The sequence below is a fragment of the Acomys russatus genome, chromosome 31, assembly GCF_903995435.1.
Source record: "Acomys russatus chromosome 31, mAcoRus1.1, whole genome shotgun sequence".
Lineage (NCBI taxonomy): Eukaryota > Metazoa > Chordata > Mammalia > Rodentia > Muridae > Acomys > Acomys russatus.
This window is the reverse complement of record NC_067167.1, coordinates 6,111,832-6,139,343: the sequence shown is the minus strand read 5'-3', so window position 1 is coordinate 6,139,343 and position 27,512 is coordinate 6,111,832. Positions and strand designations below refer to the sequence as shown.

The 27,512-nt window shown below is 48.3% G+C and overlaps 3 protein-coding genes across 3 annotated transcripts in view; all 3 read right to left on the bottom strand.

Annotated features, from left to right (window-relative positions):
* Positions 1–6,875, bottom strand: part of Pram1 (PML-RARA regulated adaptor molecule 1) — a 15,111-nt gene extending 8,236 nt beyond the window's left edge. Inside the window, exon 1 of the mRNA XM_051172753.1 lies at positions 6,759–6,875. Coding sequence (XP_051028710.1) covers positions 6,759–6,875 — 117 coding nt within the window. The remainder of the gene's footprint in view (positions 1–6,758) is intronic.
* A 176-nt stretch (positions 6,876–7,051) lies between these two features.
* On the bottom strand, positions 7,052–9,806 carry Znf414 (zinc finger protein 414). The gene is made up of 6 exons (XM_051139789.1): positions 9,660–9,806; positions 8,938–9,220; positions 8,535–8,642; positions 8,315–8,420; positions 7,524–7,858; positions 7,052–7,442 (listed from the first exon to the last, which is right to left on the bottom strand). The coding sequence occupies exons 1-6, from the start codon at positions 9,660–9,662 to the stop codon at positions 7,378–7,380; spliced, it is 900 nt and encodes a 299-aa protein (XP_050995746.1). The 5' UTR covers positions 9,663–9,806; the 3' UTR covers positions 7,052–7,377.
* Positions 9,807–17,765: 7,959 nt separating this feature from the next.
* Myo1f (myosin IF) overlaps positions 17,766–27,512 on the bottom strand; it is a 52,541-nt gene continuing 42,794 nt past the window's right edge. The window contains exons 22-28 of the mRNA XM_051172874.1: positions 25,243–25,388; positions 24,631–24,777; positions 24,335–24,483; positions 23,852–23,935; positions 20,681–20,876; positions 20,415–20,584; positions 17,766–18,402 (exon numbers count right to left, since the gene is read on the bottom strand). Of these exons, the coding sequence (XP_051028831.1) occupies positions 18,326–18,402; positions 20,415–20,584; positions 20,681–20,876; positions 23,852–23,935; positions 24,335–24,483; positions 24,631–24,777; positions 25,243–25,388 (969 nt within the window). The 3' untranslated portion in view covers positions 17,766–18,325. The remainder of the gene's footprint in view (positions 18,403–20,414; positions 20,585–20,680; positions 20,877–23,851; positions 23,936–24,334; positions 24,484–24,630; positions 24,778–25,242; positions 25,389–27,512) is intronic.

Genomic DNA, 27,512 nt, shown 5'->3' with positions numbered 1-27,512 from the left:
AAGCTTAGGCTACTGCTTTGAGGAAGTAACTGTGGTTTTTGCTCCACGGGCTGACAGACCAAGTAGGGGAGGGGGGGGGGGCGGACAAAGGAGGAAGGAGGTGGAGATGGCCTTTCTGTCACCTCCTTGAGTTCCTGCCTGCCTACGATTGTCCCCCAAACTCAGATCATCAGACCTAAGCACATATCTCGTGCATATAGTTACTAGGTGTCACTAGCCTCTTGATTTCTACTGTCCCCCTTACTCTTAACACTTTGGGGTCTTGACAAGCTTTGTCTCCAAAGAAGCAGACCTAGGCCAAACTCAGGACAGTCACAGGAACAGATCACCACAGTGGGGATTTTATGCTTTGCTCTCAGGCTTAGGAAGTCTCCAGAGCGTAAGGGCTAGGATATGGTTGGTGCAATGGGGAGGACATGTTTGCGCTCCTGTGTTGCTTCACGTACCTTGTTTCAACACTCGTACTCTGAACAGGACTTCCCTGTTAAGGTGACAAACGCCCCATCAGCCAAGGCTGGGAACCAAAAGCCTAAGGTTCAACTGGGATAGCAGATTTGGGGGTGGGTGGTATTAATGATTTATAGCTGGGGTGAAGGGGTATCACTGTCCCTGGGGAGGTAGGCAGTTTTGAGGACCTCTTAAGTCCCCTGTGGTTAAAGGAAGCAAAGAGAGAAGAAACCAGAAAACTGCACTGCAGGAAAATAAAAACAGCCCGTAGAGTCCAAAGAGGGCCAAAGGAGAGAGTCTTGACCGCAGGATTCAGCTCACAGGAACACAAAAACAGCACAGAAGAGAACTATGATTCTCAGTTTGGAAAAAGAATTTCTTGAACTGTAGGCAGAGATTCTGACATTACCAGTCTGGGATGTAGTCCAACCAGAACGGCTGTTTAGACCCTGGCAGGGATGGTTCCAGTGCACAGGTGAGAATACTTGTGCTGATGTCCCTGGAGTCACCCTCATAAATACCTTGATACACAAAGAACATGCTCTACGCCTCTGGAGTAGTAAGTAGTGCATACTTGTAATCCCAGCAGATAGGAGGTTCACTTCAAGTCTAAGGCTAGCCTAGTCTACATCGTGAATTCCAGGCCAGCCAGAGCCACATAATGTGACCCAAAGTGTATGTTCTAACCAGGTGTGGTAGAACAAACCTGTAATCCCAGCACTTGAGAGACTGGAGGCAAGTTTTAAGGACATCCAGGGCTACATAAGTGAGATTATCTTTTTTTAAAGATTTATTTATTAACTATACAGTGTTTTGCCTGCGTGTACACCTATAAACCAGAAGAGGGCACCAGATTTCATTATAGATGGTTGTGAGACATCATGTGATTGCTGGGAATTGAACTCAGGACCTTTGGAAGAACAGGCAGTGTTCTTAACCTCGGGGCCATGTCTCCAGCCCGAGATTATCTTTCAAAAAGATAAAAAAGTGTACTTGTATAGCATGCACAAAGCCTTGGATTTGATTTCCAGAACCACATAAAAACAGCAGCTGGGAGGACAATTGGAACGTCCCATAGTTTGAGGCCAGCCTGTTTTACATAATGAGTTTCAGTCCAGCAAGGGACACATAGTTTGTTTGTTTTTGACACAGGGTTTTCTGTGTAGCCCTGGCTGTCCTGGACTCACTCTAGACTAGGCTGGCCACAAACTCAGAAATCCATCTGCCACTGCCTGCCTAGTGCTGGGTTAAAGGGATGTATCACCCCTGCCCAGCTTTTAAACCCAACCTTAAGATAAATGCATATCTTGGCTTAGGTGATGAGTCTGCTGTTGGATAATATGAGGCTGATGGAGTATCAAGGACATGTATACTCTTGGGAATGAACTAGGTGAGGTTTCATGAGTTTATTTAAGCTAAAAGAAAGCATCTTCGGCTGGGAAATTTTTAAGCACACAGCATCAAGATCCTGATGCTTCTGTATTCTCATCTTGGGTCAAGAGGTTCCGGAGGTGGGTATGCTTTCACAGGAGCCTTGACTGAGTAGGGATGACCAACTCTGGGTTTCTGGGTTTCCAGATTCATGTTAAGTGGAGTCAGAAGTCAAACCTATAATCCCAACTACTGGTTGAGGGTGTGGCAGGTGGATCACATGTTCTGAAAATTCAGGTTTGGTAACCAATCTCAAAACCAAAAATAAGCCGGGCGTGGTGGCGCACGCCTTTAATCCCAGCACTTGGGAGGCAGAGGCAGGCAGATCGCTGTGAGTTCGAGGCCAGCCTGGTCTACAAAGTGAGTCCAGGATGACCAAGGCTACACAGAGAAACCCTGTCTCGAAAAACGAAAAACAAAAACAAAAACAAAAAAAACCCAAAAATAATGGGCCAGGGAGATGGCTTGGGGTCGTGGTGGTGATGAAAGACACTTGCTGTACAATCTGGATAACCTAAGTTCGATGCCTGGAACCCACGTAAGGGGAAGAACCAACTCCACAGCTGTCCTCTGAACTTTATGCTGTGACACACAAATGACACACACTAATTGGTCAAGAAACACACCATAGGCAATTAAAGCTAAAGGGGTGAGTGACAGCTGGGGATCCCCCAGGCTGACCACACTGGGCTCCACACAGGGAATGTGCAGGGAAGTCTATAAGCTCCCAACATGGCTGCCAGAAGCCTTCTCACACTGTATTTGGGCCCACATGGCTGTGACCTTGACCTGGTGGCTCTGAACAGAATGTGGTCCAAGCTGCTGAGACACAGGAGCCCAATCCTGGGTTGCAGCTACTCTCCACCTCTCTTAGCTTGGGTAAAGATAAGCATTCCAGCAGGCATCCCTCAGGTGACAAAACTGTTGGATAATTGCCAAATGGTGGCCCAGCACCTGGCCCTGCAGACAAGTCTCCAGGAGTTGCTCAGTTGGTTCAAGCCAACCTTTTCTCTGAGCAGCTGCACAGGCGCGTCGTGCCAGCTGGCTGATCAGGCTTGCTCCTTCTCCCACACTGACGTTTTTGGTTGCTCCCTCCTGGAAAGAAAGCTGTGGCTCTAGAAGACTCTGTTCTTTGACTATCTGTGGGTTGGAGGTAAAACACTCTGTGGAGTCCTAGCTTGAGAAGGAGGAGGTTGGCGGTTATGGGAGCACGTGTAAAGGACTGAGTATTGGCAAGTAGTTTGGGCAGTGAATGTGATACTGTAGAAGTTCTGTAGGTCCCTGGTGTGTGACCCCGCCCCACCCCCAATACTGTTTCTGGGAGGAGAATCATCGAGCAGACATTTCCCAAATCCCCTAGACTCCTCACTCAACTCACTTCATCTTCCCCAAAGATGCCAAAGTGTGAGCATTATGACATCACTTTATTTTTTGTGTTGTATATGCATCTGTGTGGATGCGTGAATCTGTGCCTATGTTTGCACAGGCTAAGGGGTTGCCGTCAGCTGTCTGTCTTATTCTCCAACTTTTTGAGACAAGGTCTCTTACAGAACCCGAAATTCTCTTCTGCTACACTGGCTGGCCAGGAAGACTGATATCCACCTGTCTCTTCCCTCCCTTCCCCTCCCCACTAATCACTTGCTATTTATTATTTTACTTTGGCTTAATAAACTCACTCGTTCAAAATCAAGTATGGCTGTTGTAAATTATTCTCTGAATCCTACAATCAGTGAGTGAGAAAATAGGAGGGCTGTGACAGGGATGCTCATCAGTGACTGGGTCTCCTTTTGCCTACAGATACTGGGATAAAGAGGTGATAAGAGGAAAATTCTGATTTAGAGTTAGGATACAAGGGAGTGGTGAGTGAGACCAACTGGGGTGGGACCAAGGAGGTCTTCAGGTCTTTCTTTTCCAGATTCTTACATTTCCCCCAAAGGAGCAGCTGTGAAGAGTATGGCCATGGAAGAAGATAAGGAGGTTCAAAAAGGAGCCTTGTGGGCTACTAGAACAAGATCTATGTTCATGTGTGTACTGTTCAGGTGACATACCTATAACCATGTGGAGACCAGAGGTTAACATTAGGATGCCTTCCTCAGTCACTTCACTTTCTTTTGAGACAAGGTTTTTTTAATGGAACCTTAAACTTACTGTTTTGCCTAGACTGGCTGGCTACCAAGGCCTGAGATCTGACTATTTCTGCCTCCCAGTGCTGGGTTGCAGACACATGCCACCACGTCCAGTTTTGAGATGGGTGCTGGGAATCTGAACTCAGATCCTGTACCTACTGTGCCATCTCACGAGCCCAAAACCAGGAGTCTATCCAGAGAGCTGTAGGGACCACTGAGGAGCACTAGTGACTATTTCCGTGGGTGCTCTGACTTGGTTAGGAGATGTCCTCGCTAGACAGAGAGATAAGACCAACCTCCAGATAACAGTGCAATTGTACATCTAATCCCAAGAGGCATGGCCAGTCTGGCTCTGGACTGAAACAGAAGGCACCGTATTTCCTTTGTGTGTGCGTGTGCATGTGTATGTATGAGAAAGGTATGTGTGTGGGGGAAGGAGTCTTATGTATCCCACATGTAGCCATGATGACTCACAATTCCTAATTCTCCAGATTCTATTCCTCCCAGTTCTGAAATGTATGCACGCATGAGCCTGCATGGTTTATGTGGTGCTGGGAATAGGAAGAAGCCAGGACTTTGTGCATGCTAGGCAAGCACTGCACGGAGTTACATTTTACATCCTTAGTACATTTTCAAAAGGGAACCCAGACTCTCCAAAGCTGGGGGTGGGGCAGAAGCCAGCAGTAGAAGAGGGTCTGCTGCGTGCAAGGAGGGCAAGGATCAAGTTCAGTTCTCTCTCCTGTCCTGCTCATCTTCTCAACCACAGCTACCCAAGAGTGAGCCCACTGGCCACAGGAGCAAGGGGCTCTAATCCAGGATAGCTCAGAGCTTTAGCAGGTCTAGCCTCCCACACTGTCATTTTTATTTATTTTTTTTTTTTTTTTTTGGTTTTTCGAGACAGGGTTTCTCTGTGTAGCCTTGGCCATCCTGGACTCACTTTGTAGACCAGGCTGGCCTCGAACTCACAGCGATCCACCTGCCTCTGCCTCCCGAGTGCTGGGATTAAAGGCGTGCGCCACCACGCCCGGCTGTATTTTTTTGGTTTTTCAAGACAGGGTTTCTCTGTATAGACGTAGCTGTCCTGGACTCACTTTGTAGACCAGGCTGGCCTCAAATTCAAAGAGATCCACCTGCCTGTGACTCCTAGGTGCTGGGATTACAGGCATGTACCACCACGCCCGGCATGGTTTTTTTTTTTTCTTCTTTTTTAAGATTTATTACATATACAGTGCTCTGCCTGCATGTAGAGGGCATTAGATCACATTATAGATGGCTGTGAGCCACCATGTGGTTGTGGGAATTGAATTTAGGACCTCTGGAAGAGCAGTCAGCGTTCCTAACCTCCGAGCCATCTCTCCAGAGCCCTTTATTTTGGCTTTTTCCAGACAGGGTTTCTGTGTGTAGCCTTGGCAGTCTCGGACTCACAGCAATCCACCTGCTTCTGTCTCCTGAGTGCTGGGATCAAAGGCATGTGCTGCCACACCTGGTTCCTAATTCTTGATATTTAAAAGAAAACAAAAGTTTGAGGCAGTCTTGCTATGTAGCCCAGGTTGGCTTTGAATATCAAAGAATGATCCTTAGCTGTGCCTCCACACCTTGTCCTTCCGCCCCCCAGCACACCCTGAGGCAGTGTTTGATTGTGTAGCCTGGCTGAAATTTCACATTAGGCCTCGAATTGAGAGATCCACCTGCCTCTGCCTGCCAAGTGCTGAGATTAAAAGTGTGTGCCACCACGCTTTAAGCTTTGGGCTTAATATATGAAAGGAGGACACACGTGTGGAGAATTGATTCTCTTTTCCTACCCCACAGTGGGTTCTGGGATCAAACAGGTCGTTAAAGTTGCACGGGCAAGCACTTGAACATGATCATGGTGGTGGTGGTGTTTTTCAATCCAGGGTTCTCTGTGTAGCCCTGGCTATCCTGGAACTCAGAGATCCACCTGCTTCTGCATCCTAAGTGCTGGGATTAAAGGCATGTACTACCATTGCCAGGTGTTTTGTTTTGTTTTGTTTTTAAATAAAAGAAAAACACCTGACATCTACCTGGTTTCTGGAAGTTGTGGAGCAGAACAGCAGGCACTGGCTATCCCTATCTATAGCTGGCTAGTGAGGGCACTGAGCTGGAGACCTGGATTCCAGGGCTGAGGAGACAGGCAGACACTGAGAGGAGTACTCAGCAGGCTTAGGTTCTATGAAGCCAATTCTAAGTCCCCCTCCCACACTGTGGGAGCCCTAGACCCAGTAGGTAGCACCCTACTGATTATGTGAGGGGAGGGCAGGAGAGAGTTCGTGGGTTAAAATTCACTGTTATAGTACTCCTACAGAAGACCAAAGTTTGGTTCCCAGCACCCATGTTGGCAGCTCACAAGTACCTGGGGATCCCATACCCTTTTTTGGCCTCTATAGGCACTACACTCATATGTTTTCATTCTCTTTTCTTTCTCTTAAAAACATAAAAAAAATCTTATCTGAGGGGCAAGAGGACCCAAGACACAGCACAGGCTAGCTCACTGTGCCTCCTTTATTGTCCCCTCCCTCCTTAATGTAAAAACAAAACAAAACAAAAACAAACAAAACAAAACACCCTGCACCCTCCCCCCCCCCCCCCCCCCCCCCGCCTCAGCCCAACACAGCTGGTTCAAAGCTGTGAGAAAACCAGAGTCTCCCCCTCTGCCAGTTGTGACACCCCAGGAGCAAATGGGGTTGGGTCTGTGTGGCGTTGAGTGGGAGGCTGAGCCTGGGTCTCATCTCTTGCCTCTAGCTCCATGCCCAAGCATTCCTCAGCCTTACCCGCCTGGGTGTCAGCAGGAAGGAACCCAGGCACCAGGGCTGCAGGGGCGCCGGGGCGGTGGTCCTGGAGGTGTAGTGTCATGGCGGGCTGTGAGGCCGTGGAGAAGTCACACTGCATGCATGAGTAACAACTACGCGTGTGTTCCCACACAATGCGGCTGGGGGGGCCGTGTACACTGCAGGCAGGCAGGCAGGCCCAGTCAGTCCTGGTTCATACCCCAGAGGGCCTTTCAGCCGTGGATGGTGGATGTCAGGCAGAACAGATCAGATGTTTCCCTGTGTCCATCCCCCTCAGCTTCCAGGGTCCAGGCAGGCTGGATCCTTTCTCCTGGGCTTAACTGCCCAACACTGAAGGCACCAAGTTTGGCTCCCATCCCTGGACCCACCACAGGAAAGGACCACTCAGGGATGGAGAAGGCGCAAGTTTTTTACAAAGGAATGCCGGTGCAGATGAAAGCATAGATGCCAGTCATTTTAAGGTAAAAATCATGTATTTTAAGAGACAGACACTGCTGCTTCCCAGCATTCACAGGGCCCATGCAGGGCACAGGAATGAAGAAGGCCCCTCCACCCTGCCCTGGTGATCACCTGCACGCACCTGAGGGCGCATCAGAGCCGCCCTGCGGTCTTCTTGGACTGCCAGCAGCACCTGCAGGAAAGGAGCAGATCAAGTTCAGAATTGTGGTGGTGTGCCCACCCAGCTTTGCAGGCAAACCGCTCCCACACTCACCTTGACTCTTTTTCCAGACCGCAGAGCTAGAGGCTGGTGGCCCTGGAGCAGCAGCCAGGAAAGGGCGCAGGCGAGGGGAACTCAGGCCAAAGGGTGCAGGATTCAAGTAGGGAAGGAAGGGCCCAGTAGGGGCAGAGGTGAACGGCTCAAGTAGTGGGAATGGTAGGCCCAGAGCAGACGAAGGGTCGGACTCTGGGGGACGCTCGGGCACAGGTGGCTCTTTATCCAGGGCAGGGGGCGGTGGTGGGGCTGGGCTCTGAGCATGCTCTGCACAAACATGCAGATGCTTGAAGAGCGAGCGGTGAGTGCGGAAGCGCAAGAGGCAATTTTCACACCTGGGGGCAGGGCAGGTACAGTTCTAGACTGACTCCTGGGCAACAGGAAGGGGCCTATCCACTGCTACCCAAGGACCATGATGGGGAAAGGGTACCTAGGTAGAAATCTCTGTGCCAATGCACCCAAAGTGAAGCTTGGCCTACACGCCCTCCCTTATGGTAGTTTGGATCCTTCCGGACCTATCCAGCTCAGAACCTCAAGCTTTGATTTTGCATAGGAGCCAGTTTTCCACATACGAAGCGAGGTGGAACAGGACAGAACCACAGTGTGTATACCTTATCCCTCCAAGCTGAGCCTATAGCAGGGACACTTACTCCTAATTCAGACCTGTCTTTCCATGTAGTTGGGGCTGGTTTCCGAGGCCACATTCATATCCCCAACCCACCCCTCTTCCATGCACACATTAGGAAGGGCCAGAGATCTGAAATAGACTAAGGGGATGGTGAGGGTCTCACTTGAAGTAGCGATTGGGCTTGTAATGAAGCTTGCCGTGGGCTACCAGCTCCTGCATGCTGGGGAAACTCTCACTGCAGCTCAGGGCTGAGCATCGGAAGAGCTTGCCTGGTAGGGAGGAAGAGCAGGGGTGGAGTCGGGGGTTTAAGACCATCCCAGGGGGGGCTCTGGGGATTTCCCACCCTGACCTGCTTGCTTTACTATCTCCAACCTTCATCTTACCTTCCAGTGACTGTGTGGGTGGGCAGTGGGTACGGAGATGCTGCGCCAGATCACGAACACTGGGGAAACTGAGGCAGCAGCCAGGGCTAGAGCAGGGTATCTGCTTCCCTGCAGGATAAATGGGTGTCATCAACCTTTTCCTTAGTGGCCTGGCCCCCTATTCCCAAAGCCTTGGGACAACTCCCTCCTCACCTCACTACTAGAATAAACTGTCTGGAAGAGCTGGATTACCTTACTTCATCCACGGAGCCATACCTGACATACTGACAAGATGCTCCGTAAACGGTGAGGAATTCCCCCCCCCCCCCCTTCCCCAACGGGATACAAAGGAATTTCTTATCTCACACCACCTCTGGCCTACGGAAGTCTTTGTGACTCCCCAGAAGGCCCCATCACAGATCACCTGGTGGTGGACGTCGTCTGGGCAACCTCAGGTCTTCATTGGTTCCCACACCTGTGCTGGCTGAGCCAGGCTGACAGCTGTCTGGGGCTGGAGAGGCAACCTGCTGCGGAGGTCCTCCGCGATCCCACACTGGTGGCACGTCTGTCTGGTTAGGGCCCGGCTCCTCGACAGAGGAGAAAGTGGCAGTAGCTGCCACATCTGGAGATGCCACCTCCTTGTCGGGCTCACTGGAGCTGGACTCTGCAGTGGCCAGCCTGTCCGGGCCAGGGCTGGACAGTTCCTCCTGGTGGAAAAAGTATTTAGAGTTAGGCTGGGATCAGAGAAGTCTGGGCTTTATCAGAGAAGATAAAGAGCATCTTCAACTTTGGCAGAAGAAAGGCATCATAGGGCGGGGGCGTGGCCTAGAGGAGTAACTTGGAAATGCTGGAGGGCCCAGAGTGGATTGTGTGATGATAGGGAATGCTGTGCCGAGGATGGCGGAGAAGCAGCTCAGGGCCAGGATGAGTTAAATATTGGGGGGGCGGGGGGGGGGGGGGGGAAGAGAGACTCCAGCTGAGTGGGCGTGGCCAAGCAAAGCCCGGCCTAACTGAACGCTAAGTGACAGCGGCGGGCGGGAACCCGGATGTGGGGGCGGGGTCGGCTGGAGGGGGTGCGTGCGGCAGGACCGCTTCTTGTCAATCCCCGCTGCTTCTAAGAGCCCGCGTGCGGGGTGCTGAGCTCACCATCTTCCACTCGGCTCAACTTCTGATTCTCGTGCCTTCGGTGGCTCCGGCTCCAGCAGGGGCGACTTCCTCGGCAACGTAGGATCAGGTTCACGTCGACGCCGTTTTTTCCGCTTCTCAGATCTCGCGAGATCTGGGGTGTGGCCTAATCCTGGGCGCCTCTTTAGGAGGCGGGGCCTGAGGCTAGACAGCGGTTCTTTAGTAGGGGAGAGCTTGTAAACCTAACTACAAAGTCACAGGGCAAAAATACAATATGATAAATCTCTCGAGGCCTTAGTGTCCTCCTCTGCAAAATGGGCGTCTCTGTCCTTTCCCTGAATGCCCTATAACCAACTCTGAAAAGACAATACACAGCAATTTTTCGTCTTTTTTGTATACCAGATCAGGTTAACCTTGAACTCTCAGCCTTCCTCAGCCTGCAGAATACTGGGATGACAGACACTGTCTGCTTTTAATTGGGCTTACTTTTAGAGGAAATTGACAACAATTCCCCTGCCGTTATTTTTTTTAGGCTTGGCTGGCCTTGGGCAGAGACTGACCTTGAGCTTGGATGCCACCACCAGGTATAAAACCCAGCATTTTCAAGTATGCTAGGCAAACACCCTCTAAAGCAAGCTACATCCTTAGCCGTATACACATACATATGCAAGTGCAGTGTTGTGTGCACCGATGTGAACAGGTGAGTGTGTGAAGGACCAAAGCAGACATTGTTTTCCTCTATTTTGCCTCCACTTTTATTGAGGCAACATCTCTCAGAACCTGGAGCTGACCAGTTCCCACTAGTCTAACTAGCTTACTTGCCAGAAGATTCCCTGTGTCCATCTCCCAAGTGCCCTGGTTGCAGGGAGCTGCCATGCCTCCCACCCAAGGAGTGCTGAGGATCCAGACTCTTTCTCAATTACATGAGTGCTGTGGGTCTGAACCCAGGTCCCTTGTGTCTGGGCAGAGCCATCTTCCTAGCAAGCCCCATATTTTTCAGCACGTCAAGTCTGCGGTAAGAGTGAACCTGCTGTAATAGCCCAATGCGGGAAACACACTAACTGGATCTTCCGATTTTGTGAACAGGAAAATCCCACTGAGAGAGAGATCCGAACAGGAATCCCAAGTGCACTGGTTCAGAGAGGTTCCCTCCCCAGCCTGTGTTCCTTAAATGCATAGGATGGGACAGGTCTACTCTTGGGAGCCTTGAATCAACCACCGAAAAACGGAGAGACGGTAAATCAACAACGGCAGAGAAATGATTTTGGATCTAGCCTATGAGATAAGAAAACAAACCAAAGGGATGTGGAAATGGTGAGTCAGGAAAGCCTGTCTGAGGGGGTGGCTGGAGCTGTGCCTCGATGCCTGTAAAGCAGAGCATTATGGGGAGCCGGCACAGATACCCGGAACCGGCAAATAACAAGCTCCCCTTTGCTGAGCAATGGAGAGACCTCTGCACTATTGAAACGGAATAAAGACATGACGTGGAGGTCAAACAGAGACCATGGGTGGGTCCCGTAGGTGGACGAGAGAGAACCGTGGTTTCTAATGTGGTAACCAATGAATATTTGTTCTTCCATTTGTGTGTGTGTTGCAAGTATATATGCATACATGCTTGGGGGGTGCACGCGCACATGTGTGTGGGTGCATGCGCACCTGGTTGTGCATGTGGAGGCTGGGCATTGGTGTGGGGAACAGTCCTCCATGGTTCTTCCTCCTCTTTAGCAAATGAGATAGGACCCCAAAAGTCAAACCTACAGCTCACCAATATGGGTTGATCTGGGAAATCACCTGTCTCCAATGTCTGAGGCTGAACTTACAGGTGGGCCTCAGTGCCCACCTGACATTTGCCTGGTATCTGGGGACCTCCTCAGGTTTCTGTGGTATGCCGTGACACAACAAGACTTCTCTTAGGGGAGATACAAACACATCTACTTACTGTAGATAGGGAAGCCAGGGCAGACCAAAGTATAAGAGTAACACCAGAGTCCACCACGGTGAACCAATAGTTTTATTGGGGCTACTTGTACGAATATGGGTGAGGGGTTACTTACAGAAGCTGAAATGACTCAAAGACAGCAGTGTCTATCACCAAAGCTATCTCTCTTAATGGGTGACAGCTCACAAAAGCTGGGAACCCGGAACACACTGCTTAGCCTGCAGGCAGCTTAACAGGTTGGAGTGTGACTTAGTTGGTTTAAAACTCTACCAGATAGCTGGGCAGGTCTCAAAGACTTCTTCTCTACAGCTTGGCTTTTCTGTGAGTGACTCTCAGTAGACGATATGGTTTATTCCAGCAGAGAGGGGCCTAGGGAAACTTCCTGAAGCTATTTTGATTTAAAAAAAAAAGATTTATGTATTTATTAATATGTATACAGTTCTCTACCTGCATGCCAGAAGAGGGCATCAGATCACTTTATAAATCGTTGTGAGCTACCATGTGGTTGCTGGGAATTGAACTCAGGACCTCTGGAAGAGCCGTCAGTGCTCCTAACCTCTGAGCCATCTCTCCAGCCCCTATATTGAATTTTTTACCTTCTGGTTTATGCAGCTTCCCTGCAAGATGGACCAGCTACACAACCATTGAGCCATCTCCTCAGCCACATAGATGAGTTTGATCAGGGCGTGAGCAGCATCTCTTTCTGGTGATCACTTGGAGGATGGGCTTTGGGTTATATGGTCAAGTAGACCTTAGAGCTTAGATTTCATTACATTTAACAATTCAAAAGACTTTATATGTAGCATACTTTTAGGTAAACTAAGAGTCTGTATGTGCCACTGTAGCAAAGAAGATGGTAAGAAGACATTTAAATGCTGGAAGAGTTGGGGGCTGGAGAGAGGCTCCGTGGTTGGGCTTTTGCAGAAGACCCAAGTTCGGTTCCCAGCACCCACATGGCAGTTCACAACTGTCTATAACTCCAGTTCCTGGGAATTGTCATCTTCTAGCCTCTGCTGGCATGTGTACTCATATGGATACAAAAATACACATAAAGAAATAATAAATTGGTGCTGGAGAGATGGCTCAGATGTTAAGAGCACTCTCTGTTCTTCCAAAGGTCCTGAGTTCAATTCCTAGCAACCACATGGTGGCTCACAACCATCTTTAATGTGATCTGATGCTCTCTTCTGGCCTTCAGGTGTACATACAGACAAAGCACTGTATACATAATAATAAATCTTTAAAAATTATATATATATATATATATTGGTTTGTTTGTTTTTCGAGACAGGGTTTCTCTGTGTAGCCTTGGCTGTCCTAGACTCACTTTGTAGACCAGGCTGGCCTCAAACTCACAGCAGTTCACCTGCCTCTGCCTCCCAAGTGCTGGGATTAAAGGCATGCACCACCACACCCGGCTAAATTATATATCTTTAAAAAATAAAATTAAAACTGAGAAAGAGGCTGGGCACGGTGGCACATGGCTTTAATCCTATCACTCGGGAGGCAGAGGGAGGCAGAACTCTGTGAGTTCGAGGCCAGCCTGGTCTACAGAGTGAGTCCAGGACATCCAGGGCTACACAGAGAAACCCTGTCTTGAAAAATGAAAAAACAGAACAAAACAAAAAACTGAGAAGAGGGCCTAGGGGTGTCACTCAGTAGACTGCTCACCTAGCATGCACAAAGCCATAGGTTTGGTCCCTAGAACCACACAAACCAGGTGTGGTAGTGTATTTGTCATCCCAGCATGAGGGAGATGGAGGCAGGAGGGTCAGGAGTTCAAAGTCATCTTTAGCTCTATAGAGAATTTAATGCCAGCCTATGCAACATGAGACCTTGTCTGAAAAACAAAAACAAAACAAAACCCTAAAACGAGCCAGGAATGTTATCACATGCCTCTTTTTTGTTTTTTGTTTTTGTTTGTTTGGTTGGTTTTGGTTTTTGGCTTTTTGAGACAGGATTTCTCTGTGTAATAGTCCTGGCTGTCCTGAAACTCACTCTGTAGCCCAGGCTGGCCTTGAACTCACAGAGTTCTTCCTGCCTCTGCTTCCCAAGTGCTGGGGTTAAAGGTGCACATCCTCATGCTCGGGCATTAGCACATACCGATAATTCCAGTATTTGGTAGGCAGAAGCAATCTGATCTCTGTGTGTTAAACATCAACCTGCTTTAAATAAAACTTCCAGGCTAGCGAGGGCTAAATAGTGAGACCCTATCCCATAAACAAACAAACAGCAAACCCCAAATGCCCCCTTATACATATAGTGATAACAACAACAAATTGAAGAAGAGGCCTAAGGAGGTAGCAAGGTGCTGGGATTAAAAGTAAGTCATCACATCCAGCCTTCTTCACTTTCTTTTGTATTGGGGTCACAGGTATGTCACCATGTGTGGCTAGTAAGATCTTTTTAAAGAGAGGATCTTGGGTTTGGAGAGATGGCTCAACATGCAAGCAAACATTCATACACCTAAAATAAAATAAATATACTTAAATATTTTTGGAGAGAAAAAAAAGAACAAAAAACAAAAACCCAGACAGGGTCTCCCTAGTTGGACAACATGCAGAGACTAAGAGACTATTGAATGCTCAGGTCTGAATGGGACCTATACATCACAGCCCTCCCTCCAGGGATCATATTCTCAGAGGAAATGGCAGAAAGAGTGTAAGAATCAGAGGTGGTTGATAACGTCAAAAAAACAATGACCCCTGGTAGACTGACCACACACCAAGGCAGGCCCCACTTCTAAGAATAAAGAGGCAACACAAACTAGATTTAGTGGGAGAAATTAAAAGAAAGAAAGAAAGAAAAAAAAAAGAAAGACAGAAATAAATCTTAAGGTTCATTTGGAATGGATGGAAGGGTAGAGAGAGGGTGGTTATGGGAATAGCTGGGGTGGTGGTGAATATGTTCAAAATATGTTGTATGAAATTCTCAAATATGTATCCAAGGATAACTTTGAATTTTTCATCCTCCTGGCCTCCACACCCAAGTGCTGAGATTATAGGTATATACCACGTCTGTTTGCCATACTGTGGACCCAGCCCAGGGCTTTGTGTCTTTAGGTAAGCGCTTGGCCAGCTGGGCTTCTTGCCTCAGCCTCTCTTTTTGTTGCAAAGTGGAGAGGTGTGTTTGTGCTGGGGAAGGAAGGAAGGAAGAGGTGAGGCTGAGGAAAGAGCAGGGCCACAAGGAAGGAGAGGAGGGGCCGGATGTAAGAAATTTCGTGAAAGAGCCCACAGGATGTGGGGCTGCGGACTGGATAGTACGTTGGCGACAGAGGTTCAATCTGGAGCTGTCCCTAACCTAAATAGTCAAAACCATCTGTTAGAATATATCAAGCCCACTTTTCCCTTTTCCCCTCCAATCCCAGCACCCTTGCCAACACTTAACCACTCACCCTGCTCAGAGGCCTTCCTTCCTATAAATGGGGTGTTTTCCATGCTAGTGGGGCCAGGGGATTATATCCCCAAAGTGCTAGGATGCCAGGGCAGGGAGAGCAATCTGCATGCCCCGCCCCGCTCCTCCTCTTTCCTTTTGTGTAGCCCACGCTGGCCTTGAAGCTGCCTTGTAGCCATGCTGACTTTGCACTCCTGGTTCTGCTTCTGCCTCCTGAGTGCTGGGATGGATGGTGGGATGTACACCACAAATACCTGAGGTATGGGGTGCTGGGGATGGAACCTGGGACTTTTTTCACACCAGGAAAGCACTCTATCTCTTGGGCTCCATCCTCAACCTTGGTTTTCTCCTTTTCTTTTGTTTACTTTTTCTTTTTTACCTGTCTCTTCCCTCCGCCCTCTCTCCCTCTTCTATTTTGGAGCTGGGTTGGAACAGAGAGCTTTGTGTACATTACATAAACACTACATCCCATCCCTTTACTTTTTTTTTTTTTTTTTTTGTATTGGAACTTTATTTACAAATGACCATTACATTTTTTTTTCTATGTGTGTAGGCACACATGTGCCATGTTGTGTATATTGAGGTCACAGGACAGGTAGTGGGATTTGGTTCTCTCCTTCTAGCCTTCTAGCGTGTGGGTCAGAGGTGTGGAACCCAGGTTGTCAGGCTTAGTAGAAAGCACCTCTACTTGCTGAGTCATCTCACTGGCCCCAAACAATTTACATACTATCATTATCATTTTAAATAGCTATCTAGGGCTGGAGAGATGACTCAGTGGTTAAGAGCACTGGCTGCTCTTCCAGAGGTCCTAAGTTCAATTCCCAGCAACCACATGGTGGCTCACAGCCATCTATAATGTGGCCTAATGTCCTCTTCTGGTGTGCAGGCTTATATGCAAGCAGAACACTGTATATGTAATAAATAAATCTTTTTTAAAAAATAGTTATCTATTTTTATTTTATGTATATAAGTGCTTTGCCTGCACGTGTGTATGTGCACCACATGTGTGCCTCGGCCCAGGGCAGAAGATGCTGTTAGATACACCGAGACTGGGGTTATGGATGGCTGTGAGCCACCTTGTGGGTACTGGGAACTAAACCCAGGTCCTCTAGAAGAGCAGTCAGTGCTCTTCACTGCTGAGCCATCTTTCTAACTCCCTATACGTTATTAGTAGGAGGGGGCCCAGGAAAGAGGAAAACTTCACATAGTCAGTTCTCTCTTTCCACCTTTATGTGGCTTCTGGGGATGAAACTCAGGTTGCCAGGAGTGAACAGCAAGCATCTTTGCCTGCTGAGTGATCTCACTGACCCTTTCCTTCATAAAAGTGTGCGTGCGTGTGTGTGTGTGTGTGTGTGTGTGTGTGTGTGTGTGTGTGTGTGTAAGATCATGAGGCCTCAACATTAAACAAAGAACTATAGGCAGCCAATTGGTTATCCAGTATCAAATGGTTAGCCCTGAAAACACGTACATATGAATGACATTATACACAGTGAGCAGGTCTTATTTATATATTTAGGAAGGGGAAATGATTAGTTTATAATCTCAAAAATAATTATTTTATAACATAAATAATTAAAATTTATTTAAAATAATAAATCTTAATGTTAAAAATCTAGGTTTTAAAATCAGGCAAAGGACACATGTCTTTAATTCTAGCATTTAGAAGGCAATGGCAGACAGATCTGTAGGAGTTCAAGGCTAGCCTGGTCTACATAGTAAGTCTGTCTGTCTGTCTATCTATCTTTGTCTGCCTCTGGCACTGTCTCTATCTCTGTCTCAGCTCTGGGTTTAACCCATGGAAAACAAGTCCCCTTGAACTAGTTGTAAAAGAACTCCGAGATGGAGTGGTCCAGCCACACTCATGACCATTAAATGCTTTTGCAGAATGATTGGCCAACAAGAGGCCCTGTGTCCCAGTTGCATCCTTGTGCTTGTTTTTCCAGCCAAGGTTGGTTTCCTGAGGCAAATGGCCAAGGAAAAAGGACCTTTTGGCTTTTCTGGATAGCCTTCCCACCACCTCCCAAAAGGATCTTTTTTGTTTTGTTTTATTTTTTGAGACAGGGTTTCTCTATGTTATCTTGGCTGTCCTGGACTCACTTTGTAGACTAGGGTGGCCTCAAACTCAATGATCCACCTGCTTCTGCCTCCCAAGTGCTGGGATTAAAGGTGTGTGCCACCACACCCAGCTCAAAAGGATCATTAAAAAAAAAAAAGATTTATTTATTATTTATACAGTATGTGGCCTGCATGTGAGCCAGCAGGCCAGAAGAGGACACCAGATTTCATTATAGATGGTTATGAGCCACCATATGGTTGCTGAAAATTGAACTCAGGACCTTTGGAAGAACAGCCAGTGCTCTTAACCTCTTAGCCATCTCTTCAGCCCTCAAAAGGATCTTATGTATCCCAGGATGTCGTATTAAAAAAATCAGCTATCTAGGGGCTTCTCAGATGGCTTAGTGGGTTGAGGCCCTCACCACCAAGCCTGATGACCTGCATTTGCTTTGATTCTTGGAATCTGCATGGTGGAAGGGGAGAATTAACTTCACAAAGTTGTCCTCTAAATAAATATTTTTAAATATTTATTTACTATGTATGCCTACACATAGAAGAGGGTGTGCAATCTCATCATAAGTGGTTATGAGCCACCATATGGTAGCTGGGAATTGAACTCTGGAAGAGCAGCCAGTGCTCTTAACTTCTGAGCCATCTATCCAGCTCCATAAATGTAAATATTTTAAAAGTTAAAAAAAAAAATCCAGCTATACATAGTCAAGGATGACAGTGAACTCTTGATCTCCCTGTCTGCATCTCCTGAGTACTGAGATCATAGGCGGGTGTGCATCACCATGCCAAGTTCTCTTCTGTCCTGATGAAACCTGGGGCCTCATGCTAGAGAGGCAAACACCCTACCAACTAAGCCACACCCCCCTAGCCCCAGAACTCAGTAATTTACTCCTTGCTTTTACCTGACATATGTTTATTGCCCCTCAGTGATGAGAGAAGGTGGGAAAGGCCCGATTGTCAAAGTTCCCTAACCCTGGACTGTGCACAGCACTTTGCTCACGGGGCTGGGCACGATTCATTTCATACACACAAGGCAGCTGGGAGGTAGGTACGGCAGCAAATCCTATTGGGTAAACGATAAAATAGAGACTTGGATAACAATTTAACCCATGGGAAGCCAGCACCAGGCATGCAGTGCTACAGTGGTGATCCTCCCTATATAAGGCCCCCACTGGGCTGAAGGCCACAGGCCTGAGCCTTCTGGCCAGTGCAGACAGGGTAGTCAAGGTTCCCACCGGCAGGGACTGGCTCCCTGGCAGACAAGCAGGCAGGCTGGGTGGGTGGACAGTCAGATCTTCTCCACATAGTTTCCGGGAAAGAGACCTTCCTGGCCATGCAGCCGGCCCTTCCACCATCCAGAAGAATCTGTGGGGGGCGGGGGGAGAGACACTGGATATGGATAAAGCCTGCATGCTCACCCTGTGTCTATTTTAGTCATCTTGGATATTTTTTTTTTTTTTCCTTTTGAGATATAATCTCATGTGGCTCTGTCTGCCTTCAAACACACTATGCATGGGGCTGGGGAGATGGCTTAGTGGAGAAAGTACTTGTTCTGCATGTGCGAGGACCTGAGTTTTGTTGCTTAGAAACCATGAAAGCCAGGTGCAGCGGTATGTGACACATCTGGCACTCTAGCTCAGTGGGGGAAACAGGAGGTAGAGACAGGAGAATCCTTGGAAACTGGTGGGGTCAGCTCGCTTGGGACATATGGTGGCAAGCAACAAAAGACCCTGTCCCAAACAAGGTAGAAAGTAAAGACTGGCCCCAGATTTCCTTCTGACTTCTACATGTGCACCGGGACAGGTGTGCACATTTGATAAAACACAGGAATGCACATGTGTGCACACACACGTTCACATGCATAAGCACACAGACACACGTGCTTGCGTGCACCTCTCCCACCCCACGCAGTTACATAAATATACCCACAAAGACATGTGTGCAATGTTGCTGAGGTTCTCCTTGGACTACTCATCCTCTGTCCCCACCCACCCCCAAGGTTTATGGTTATACACATGAGCCTCGGTTCTGTTTCACTCTCAGCTTTGTTTCGTCTGGAGACTGATTGTGTCCCTCTGAGTAGCCCAGCTCGGCTTGCTACTCTCCATCCTCCCTTCCTCCAAAGCTCTCAGACTGTATGTATGTGCCACCATGCATGGCTAGCAGTATTTGGATCTGAAGAGGGTGCTGGGGATCGAATCCAGGGCCGTGTACATGGCAGAGACTTCCCTCTCTCTCCCACCCTTCCATCCCCTCCATCCCTCCCTTATGCTGTAACACTGATCTGCATTCACAGTCTCTCTCGTTCTCTACATGATTTGCTTGTAAACTCTTCTATCAAACAACCTCCTTTTGTAGACTCCTTCCTTCAATCTCCAGGCGCAGACAGGAATAACCACATCCACATGACACCCAAGGGGCCCTGCTATCTGCTTCTGGGGTGTGTGAGGAACCATTGTGGGGTTACCCCAGAAGATGAAGATAGGGCTTAGGCAGGGCCACCCAGACCCAGCTTCCTTCCTACTCACAAGGACTGGTGAAGTCAGTTGTGACTGACAAAAATAAAGGGTACAGCCTGGCAAAGGTGGCGCTTACCCGCCATCCCAGCACACAGGAGGCTGAGGGAGGAGCGGTAGTGAGTTCAAAACAATCCTAGGTAGCTTAGCATGACCTTGTCTCAAAAGGAAATAGAATAATAAGGGGGCTTAGGCACTGAGTGTGATGAAACGAGGCCACAGCCATAGGTGCTCTAGGAGCTGGTGTTCAGAGAAAAGGCTATCCCGCCCCGTGCAGCTCTGGTGAGGCTGGGAGATGGATACTGCTGTTCACCAACCCCCGCGCCCCGGTATTTTATGAGTGCACACCACTGCACTCAGCTTTATGTATGTATGTGGGTGCGTGAGCATGTGGAGACCCTGCATCGTCATCCTTGTCTGCTCATCTAACTTGTTCACTGAGGCAGAGTCTCTCAGTCAGAACCAGACCTCAGTGATGCAGCTGGGCTCGCTAGGGAGCTTGCTCTGGGGATCCTGACTCTGCCTTCTGAGTCTGGAATTACAGATAGGCTGCTGTAGCCACCGAGCATTTACTGGTGCCTGAACATAAGAACTCTGGTCCTCATGTTTTCAAGGTAAGGGTTTTAAGCGTGGAGCTGTGTGTTTAGGTCACAGTCCATTTTCTCCTTCCGTGGGTCCTGGTGATGGAACTGAGCTCATCAGGTTTGGAGGTAATGATCTTTATCTACTGGACCATCTCACTGGCCCCTGCCTCTCTGTGTTCTTGCATGGAAGGGAAGGCTACGCAGTCATGCGTGGCTCCCTCACTGCGTCAGGGTTCGGAACACTCCCCACTCCCAACCTCTGCCCCGGAATACAAACCTTCCATGAGGATCTCAATTACTTCATTCACATTAAAACTCAGCTCGTCCACATCTTGACCTATGTATTGGTACAGTGCCCGGCACCTTGGGCCATGTGTCCGTGGTTGAGGCTTGGGTCGGCCCACTCCTGGCACAGGTCTCTGCCCTATGCTTCGCTTCCTTTGCATGCTGCAGGGGATAATGTAGGTCTCATCATAGCCCGACGTACTGCCCCCACCCCATTACCACCTCCTAGGGCTGTGCCCTCCATTTCTCCCCACCTACCCTGCCACACCCTGGTCAGGCACATTGAGGAATTCCGTGTTATGCTCTGAAGGTGGGCGTGTCCGAGGACGTCTGTTGGCTCCTAGATTTGAGGAGGGAGGGCCCTGGGGAGGCCTCTGGGAACTCCTTCCAGATGTGATCTCCAGGGGTAAAGGCGCTGCTCGGGAAGAGGGTGGCACCCCATTTCGATTCAGGCCTACAGCGGATGCAAAAAGATCTGTCATGAGTGGCTGGGGTCATTAGAGGAGTTAGCTCTGAGTTTTGAGCCTATCAGAGGATACAGCCACTCTCAACCCAGTGTGGTCAGAGTGAAGCAACCAGCCCTCCTTCCCTTAAGGACCCCCATTAAGGCCAAAGTCTGGAAAAAGTCAGCCTACCCAGTCCTCTCTTAAGGACCCCCATTAAGGCTAAAGCATGTAAATTTCTGGAGGGTCCAGCTTGACTCAAGGACAGCCAGCTTGTGTAGGGTCTAGCTTGAACCAAGGACAGACAGCGATATCAGATCACTGTGTGTGTGTGTGTATGTGTGTGTGTGTGTGTGTGTGTGTGTGTGTGTCAGGGACTGGAGAAACCTTGAAGAGGTCCAGCTTGACTCAAGGACAGCCAGTTTGTGTTATATCTTGTGTTAAAAAATTTCCACTACCCCAAAATTGTACTTACCCTTCCCAAACCAACAAAAAGTTCCACTGCTAGTCTATTAACCAATCAAGTTTCTCTGCTAAGTTCTGCTTCTGTAAAGAGTATAAAAAGCCCATGCTTCTACTCCTCGGGGTTTCCAGCTCGAAAGATTTTGGCAGACCCTGTCGCATTGGCTCAATAAATTCTTGTGCGTTTGCATTGACAACAGAGTCCATCTCTCATTGAGGACTCCAGAAATAGACTAAAGAGTTCCCTCCAGAGATCTGAGTCTTGCAAGAGCTGTGTCTGAGGGCCAGGGAATGATGATGCTTGCTTTTAGTTCCATCACTTGGTGAGGCAGTGGCAGGTGGAGCTCTGTAAGTTCTAGGCTAGCCAGGACCACATAGTGGGACCTGGCCTCAAAACAAAACAAAACAAAAACAAAAACACAAAAACAAAAACAAAAAGAACTCCAACACTTGAGGAGGCGGAGGCAGGTGGATCTCTGTAAGTTTCAGAATTACATATTGAGACCCTGTCTCAAAAATCGAAAACACAAAAGCAAACAAAAAGAAAAGAATGGAGTTTGAATGAGGGACCCTGGGGGTTAGGAGGAAACTTTACAAGTCCATAGGAAGAATTCTATGAGTGGCTTGAAAAATTATTATGTATTGCCAGGCATGGTGGTGCACACATTTAATTCAGGCCAGGAGCAATGAGGCTGTTTAGTTCCAGCACTCAAGAGGCACAGGCAGGTGGATCTCTATGAGTTCAAGGTCAGTCTGGTTTCCAGGACAGCCAAGGCTATTATTCAGAGAAATCCTGTTTCAAAAAACAACAACAAGCTGGGCCTGGTGGCACATGCCTTTAATCCTAGCACTCAGGAAGCAGAGACAGAAGGATGGATCACTGTGAGCTCAAGGTCAGTCTGGTCTACAAAGTGAGTTCAGGACAGCCAAGGCTACACAGAGAAACCCTGTCTCAAAACCAACCAACCAAGCAACCAACCAACGAACCAACCACCCAAAACAAAACACATCAACAGAAATTTATTATATATTATTATTGTATGTGCACATAATGATTGGGGCACATGCCATAGCACGTACATGGAGGCCTGAGGCAAACTCTAGGGAGTTGGTTCCTTCTTTCTGTCTTCACTTGGGTTCTGAGGATCAAATTATGGCCTCTAAGCTATGCAACAAGACATTTTACTTGATGAGGAATTTGTGAGTTTTTTTTTTTTTCCCTCTTCTTCCTGCTCAACCATTTCTTTCTCTACCTGTTCTTCCTTTTCCTCTCATTCTCTCTCTTCCTCTCCACTTCTCTTCCACCTCCCCTTCCTCTTTTGATTCAAGGTTTCACTGTGTAGCTCCCGCTGGCTTGGCCCTGGCTATGTAGACCAAGCTGGCCTTGAACTTTCAGAGATCTACGTGGCGCCCCCTCCTGAATTCTGGAATTAAAATGCTCACCACCACATCCAGCTAAGATTTGTATGTTTGTATGTGTGTGTGTATGTATGTAATATATAATGTATGTACTTTTTTTTTCTTCTCTGTATAGCCCTGGCTGTTCTGTATTTACATGGTAGACCAGGCTGGCCTTTAACTTTCAGAGATCCTCCTGCCTCTACCTCCCAAGTGCTGGAATTAAAGGCATGCACCACCACGCCCAGCCTATTTATTTGTTTTTGAGATGGTCTTATGTAGCCCAGTTGCCTCAGACTCCCTATGTGGTTGACACACCCGGGTTTATACTGCGTTCTACATGCTAAGCAAGCACTCTACTGCTAGTATATAGGTGGTGTGGGAATTTAGAAAGCAGAGGTTTGGGGGAAGAATAAAATTGATGAACTGGTTAAATAAAATGTAGTTACAGCCTAGATTATGACAGATGGGGGAGAGGTCAGTGACTAGCTAGGGTAGGATTTTTTTTTTATTTATTTATTTTAAGATTTATTTACCATGAGCTGGGCAGTGGTGGCTTACGCCTTTTTTTTTTTTTTTTTTTTTTTTACATTTTTATTTATTTATTTTTTTAAACACATTTTTATTGAAAGATAAAATAATTCATATTACATCTCATTTTCTATCCCATCCCATACATCCCAGCACTTGGGAGGCAGAGGCAGGCACATCGCTGTGAGTTCGAGGCCAGCCTGGTCTACAAAGTGAATCCAGGATAGTCAAGGCTACATAGAGAAACCCTGTCTCAACCCCCCCCAACCCCCCCCCCCCCGCCCCAAAAGGATTTATTTATTATGAAGAGCGTTTCACCTGCATGTATGCCTGCATGCCAGAAGAGGGCACCAGATCTCAGTATGGATGATTGTGAGACACTATGTGGTTGCTGGGAATTGAACTCAGGACCTTTGGAAAAGCAGGCAGAGCTCTTAACCTCTGAGCCCTAGGGTAGGATCTTATCGGTATTCCCAATTATGGTTATCTTGCGTCTTGTGGTAGATGGGGGGAGCTATGGTCATGTGAGACACTGTTCTTGTTTGATTCTGAAGTCCACAGCAGGCAAAGAAGTCACCAAGAGTTAGCTCCTTACCTCTGGGGGGCCCAGGGGCTGCTCGAGTAGGGGCCTGCGCTGACCTTCGAGGTCTTCCGTGGGCTAATCCCTTCCGTGTAGGCTCTGAAGGAAGAAGAAAACACGATCCTTGGCCCAAATCCTCCAACACTCTTTTTTCAACTTCAGACCACGCCCCTGCTCATGCTCATTGGTAGTTGCAGGTGGGAAGTCCATCTTTCCTGACACTACCCTTCACCCTCCCTACTTTTTGTTCTCTCCCACTCCAAGGACACGCCCCACCATCTATTGACAGATCAGGATTGCTTCTATGGTCACGCCCCTCCACACTACCCTCCCTCTCATTGGTCATTTCTCTAAGGCGTGCCGTCTTCCTCTACACCTTGACCAAGGAGGCCCGGGCTTCTCTAGACTAGCCTAGCTGGCTCCGCCCCCACAAAGTTGGTGGCTCTTCGTTCACCGCCACTTCCCAACAAGGGCCACCTCAGTTTCCTGCAGACTTACTAGTGCTCTTAGGCAGTCCGTCCCCGATGCTGATAGTGAGAGCTCGGCCCCCAGCTTTGAGCACAGCCAAGTCACCCGTCCCGCGGGAGAAGGCGACGTTGCGGGTACCGCCTCCGCCCCAGCCTTCCTTTTTCACTCGAAACTGTAGTCTAGGGAAGAGAAGGGAGTTTTGGGGCACCATTTGGGGTTCCTCTTATACACCCCACCCGTGCCTGGGACCCGGCAGTAGGAAGGAGCACCGCACATAGGCCGGGCCTAGGGTGGTGCTGGAGTTGGCCATGGGTTGTGGGGCATACGTGTCGCTGAAGGTGAGGGGTAGGGGCCTCCGCGCTGCCTCTTCAAAGCGCTTGCACAGAAGGCTGACGAATTCAGTCTTGAAGATACTTTCCAAGAAGCTGTCAGCAGCCTCTTCTTGGAGGATGAAGAAGTCATCCTGTCGGGTGCTGGGGAAAAGGCAAGAGAGCATCAAGTGGGGGTGCAGGAAGACCTGACTTGTAGGGTCCAATCTGTGAGGAACAAGTCGGGGGAAGGGAGCTAGCTGGAAGAGCCTGGGAAGGTGGTAATTGGGAGTGACCAGAGGTCAGGTAGGAAGACGGACAGAAATTATTTCCACACAAAGACCATGAAAGCAGGGCTGGACCTGAGTTGCATTCCCTGTGACCCACATGGTGGAATGACTTTACACAGACCTCCTACACTCTTGTTTTATGATGTGTGTGCCCCTCCCCCAAATAAAATGTAATTAGTTTGTTGAAGATCATGAAATCAGGGGCAAATGAGTGTGGCAGGGAGGGACAAGAGAGCTACAGGTATAACAGCACCTAAGGTTACATTGGTAACAAGCAAACAGGCAGCTGAGGAACACCAGGCTGTAGGTTACTACAGGACAGGTGGCCACTTGGCCTTACCTGAGGGACACCCCTCGGAGAGCCTGGATCTCCAGTTTCTTCTTCAGGACTTCTCGAATCAGACCCTTCTCCGGGCCCCTTTTCACCTTCTCTCTCCCGATCACATACACACACTTGGGGGTCAGGATCAAGTCCCTTTTGATGGGCTGTAGGGAGGCAAGGCCAGAGGCTGACGGCTGGTCCCCAGGGCACGGGCAGCCTGGTACCGGAGGTTCAACTCTAGATAAAGGTGGGGCTTGCAGGGTAGGTGACTGGGAAATGCCTCCAAGTGAAGGTGTGTGAGTTGCTAAATCATGTAATACCATAAAAGGGAGGTTATAGGCTGGGCGGTGGTGGCCTCACGCCTTTAATCCCAGCACTCTGGAGGTAGAGGCAGGTGTATCTTTGTGAGTTCGAGGCCAGCCTGGTATACAAAGAGTCTAGGACATCCAAGGCTACACAGAGAAACCCTGTCTCAGGGAAAAAAAAAAAAAAGGTGAGGTTATATTTGTTAGAAGGGATGTCAGAGCCAGTTGGAAAGTATAATACAGAGAAACACCTGACGGATGTGGCTTGTTACTATAGCCACCAGTGTGTGTGTGTGTGTGTGTGTGTGTGTGTGTGTGTGTGTGTCTGTGTCTGTGTTGTAGAATGCTATCCTCTGGGTATGAAATGGTTGTTGCCCTCTCTGCCGTCACATTTCCTCTCAAGAGATTTGCACAAGATTTGGGCCCAGTAAATTTTGATTTCAGGTGAGGGGCTTATGAGGCCAGGATCCCCCTGAGGATCTGTAGACAGTTAATGGTTGGAGGAGCTAGGATGAGGGACTCATGTGGCCCTACCCCTCCTTAAAGATCTGTAGACAGTTAATGGTTTGTGTGGGGAAAATGAGAGATGTATTCTTTAGTGGTGTAGTCCATTGTAAGTTGCCACTGATTCTGTAAGTAACTAATACCACACACATTCTTGGAAATAACCTGAATTAAATTTATTGTGTCACCAAGCTATACTTTAATGGAACCATTTCTTTGTTCTGTCATTGGTGTCCTACCTGGAGTGAATAGACGTTTGTTAGTGTCTCTAGGAAAGGTTCACAAAAATGTATGCACTTGTATGGATTTGTGGTGGGAATGGAATCCTTCTTGCATGCTAAGCACACACTGAGCCATGTGCCCTCACCTCAGCTTTTGTAAAGGCATAGATTGTGGCTGGGTGGCAGTGGCATATGCTTTTAATCCTAGCACTCAGGAGGCAGACACAGGTGGATCTCTGGGTTCATGGCCAGCCTGGTCTACAGAGTGAATTCCAGGATAGCCAGAACTACACAGTGAAACTCTGTCTTGTGTGTGTGTTTGTGTGTGTGTGTGTGGGGGGGGTATGGACTGCTTGAGTGAGTGTATAAAAAAAAAGTCACAGAAGCAGAAAAGAGTACATTGCCTAAATAGTCTTTTCGTGGTAGGACACACTTGTAATCCCAGTGCTTGGGAGGCTAGGGCAGGAGAATTGCAAGTTCTTGGCCCAAAGGAATAAAAAAAGAAAGAAAGAAAGAAAGAAAGAAAGAAAAGTCATGATCACGAGTAAAAGGCATGTGTACATATGAACCTCACAGACCTCTGAGTTTGTATAGGAAGGTGGCTATGATGGTTAATTATGTTTTATTTTTACAGTTATTGGTTTTGTGTGTGTCAGTGTATGTGCAGATGTGTGCACGACGTGGACTCGAGGTCAGAGGACAACCTATGGGAGTCAGTTCTCTCTACCACCTGGGTTGTAGGGATTGAACTCAGGTGTTCAGGCTTGGCAGCAAGGGCCTTTAGCTGCTGTGCTATCTCACCATCCCATCTCATTTATACATCTGTACACCTGTGCACATCTGTAAGGGGGTTTCTATATTAGGTTAATTGGTCAAGATGATTAGTCTGGTCACGATTTCTGGGAGAGTTGCACACGCATTTGTGAACAAGGCTCCCTTGGCCTGGTGAGGATGTTTATATGGATAGGCGTTATCAGAGTCAAGTGAACGTGCACCCCTATGAACAGGTGTGTCTAACCCGCGTGAGGGAAGTAGTCCTGTGGGATAGACTTCTGGGCAAAGTGAATGTGACAGATGCATCTGGCAAACTGTGGGTGTATCTGATAGACGTGTGCCCACCCGGGCTGCACAAGGACAGGTTTGACAGACAGCTCTATTACCAGCTATGGCCGTGTGGGTGGGTGGGTGTGACAGTACTGCATGAGGTGTTTCTCCCCTTCACCCCCCTGGGGTTTCATATAGTCCAAGCTAGCTTGGA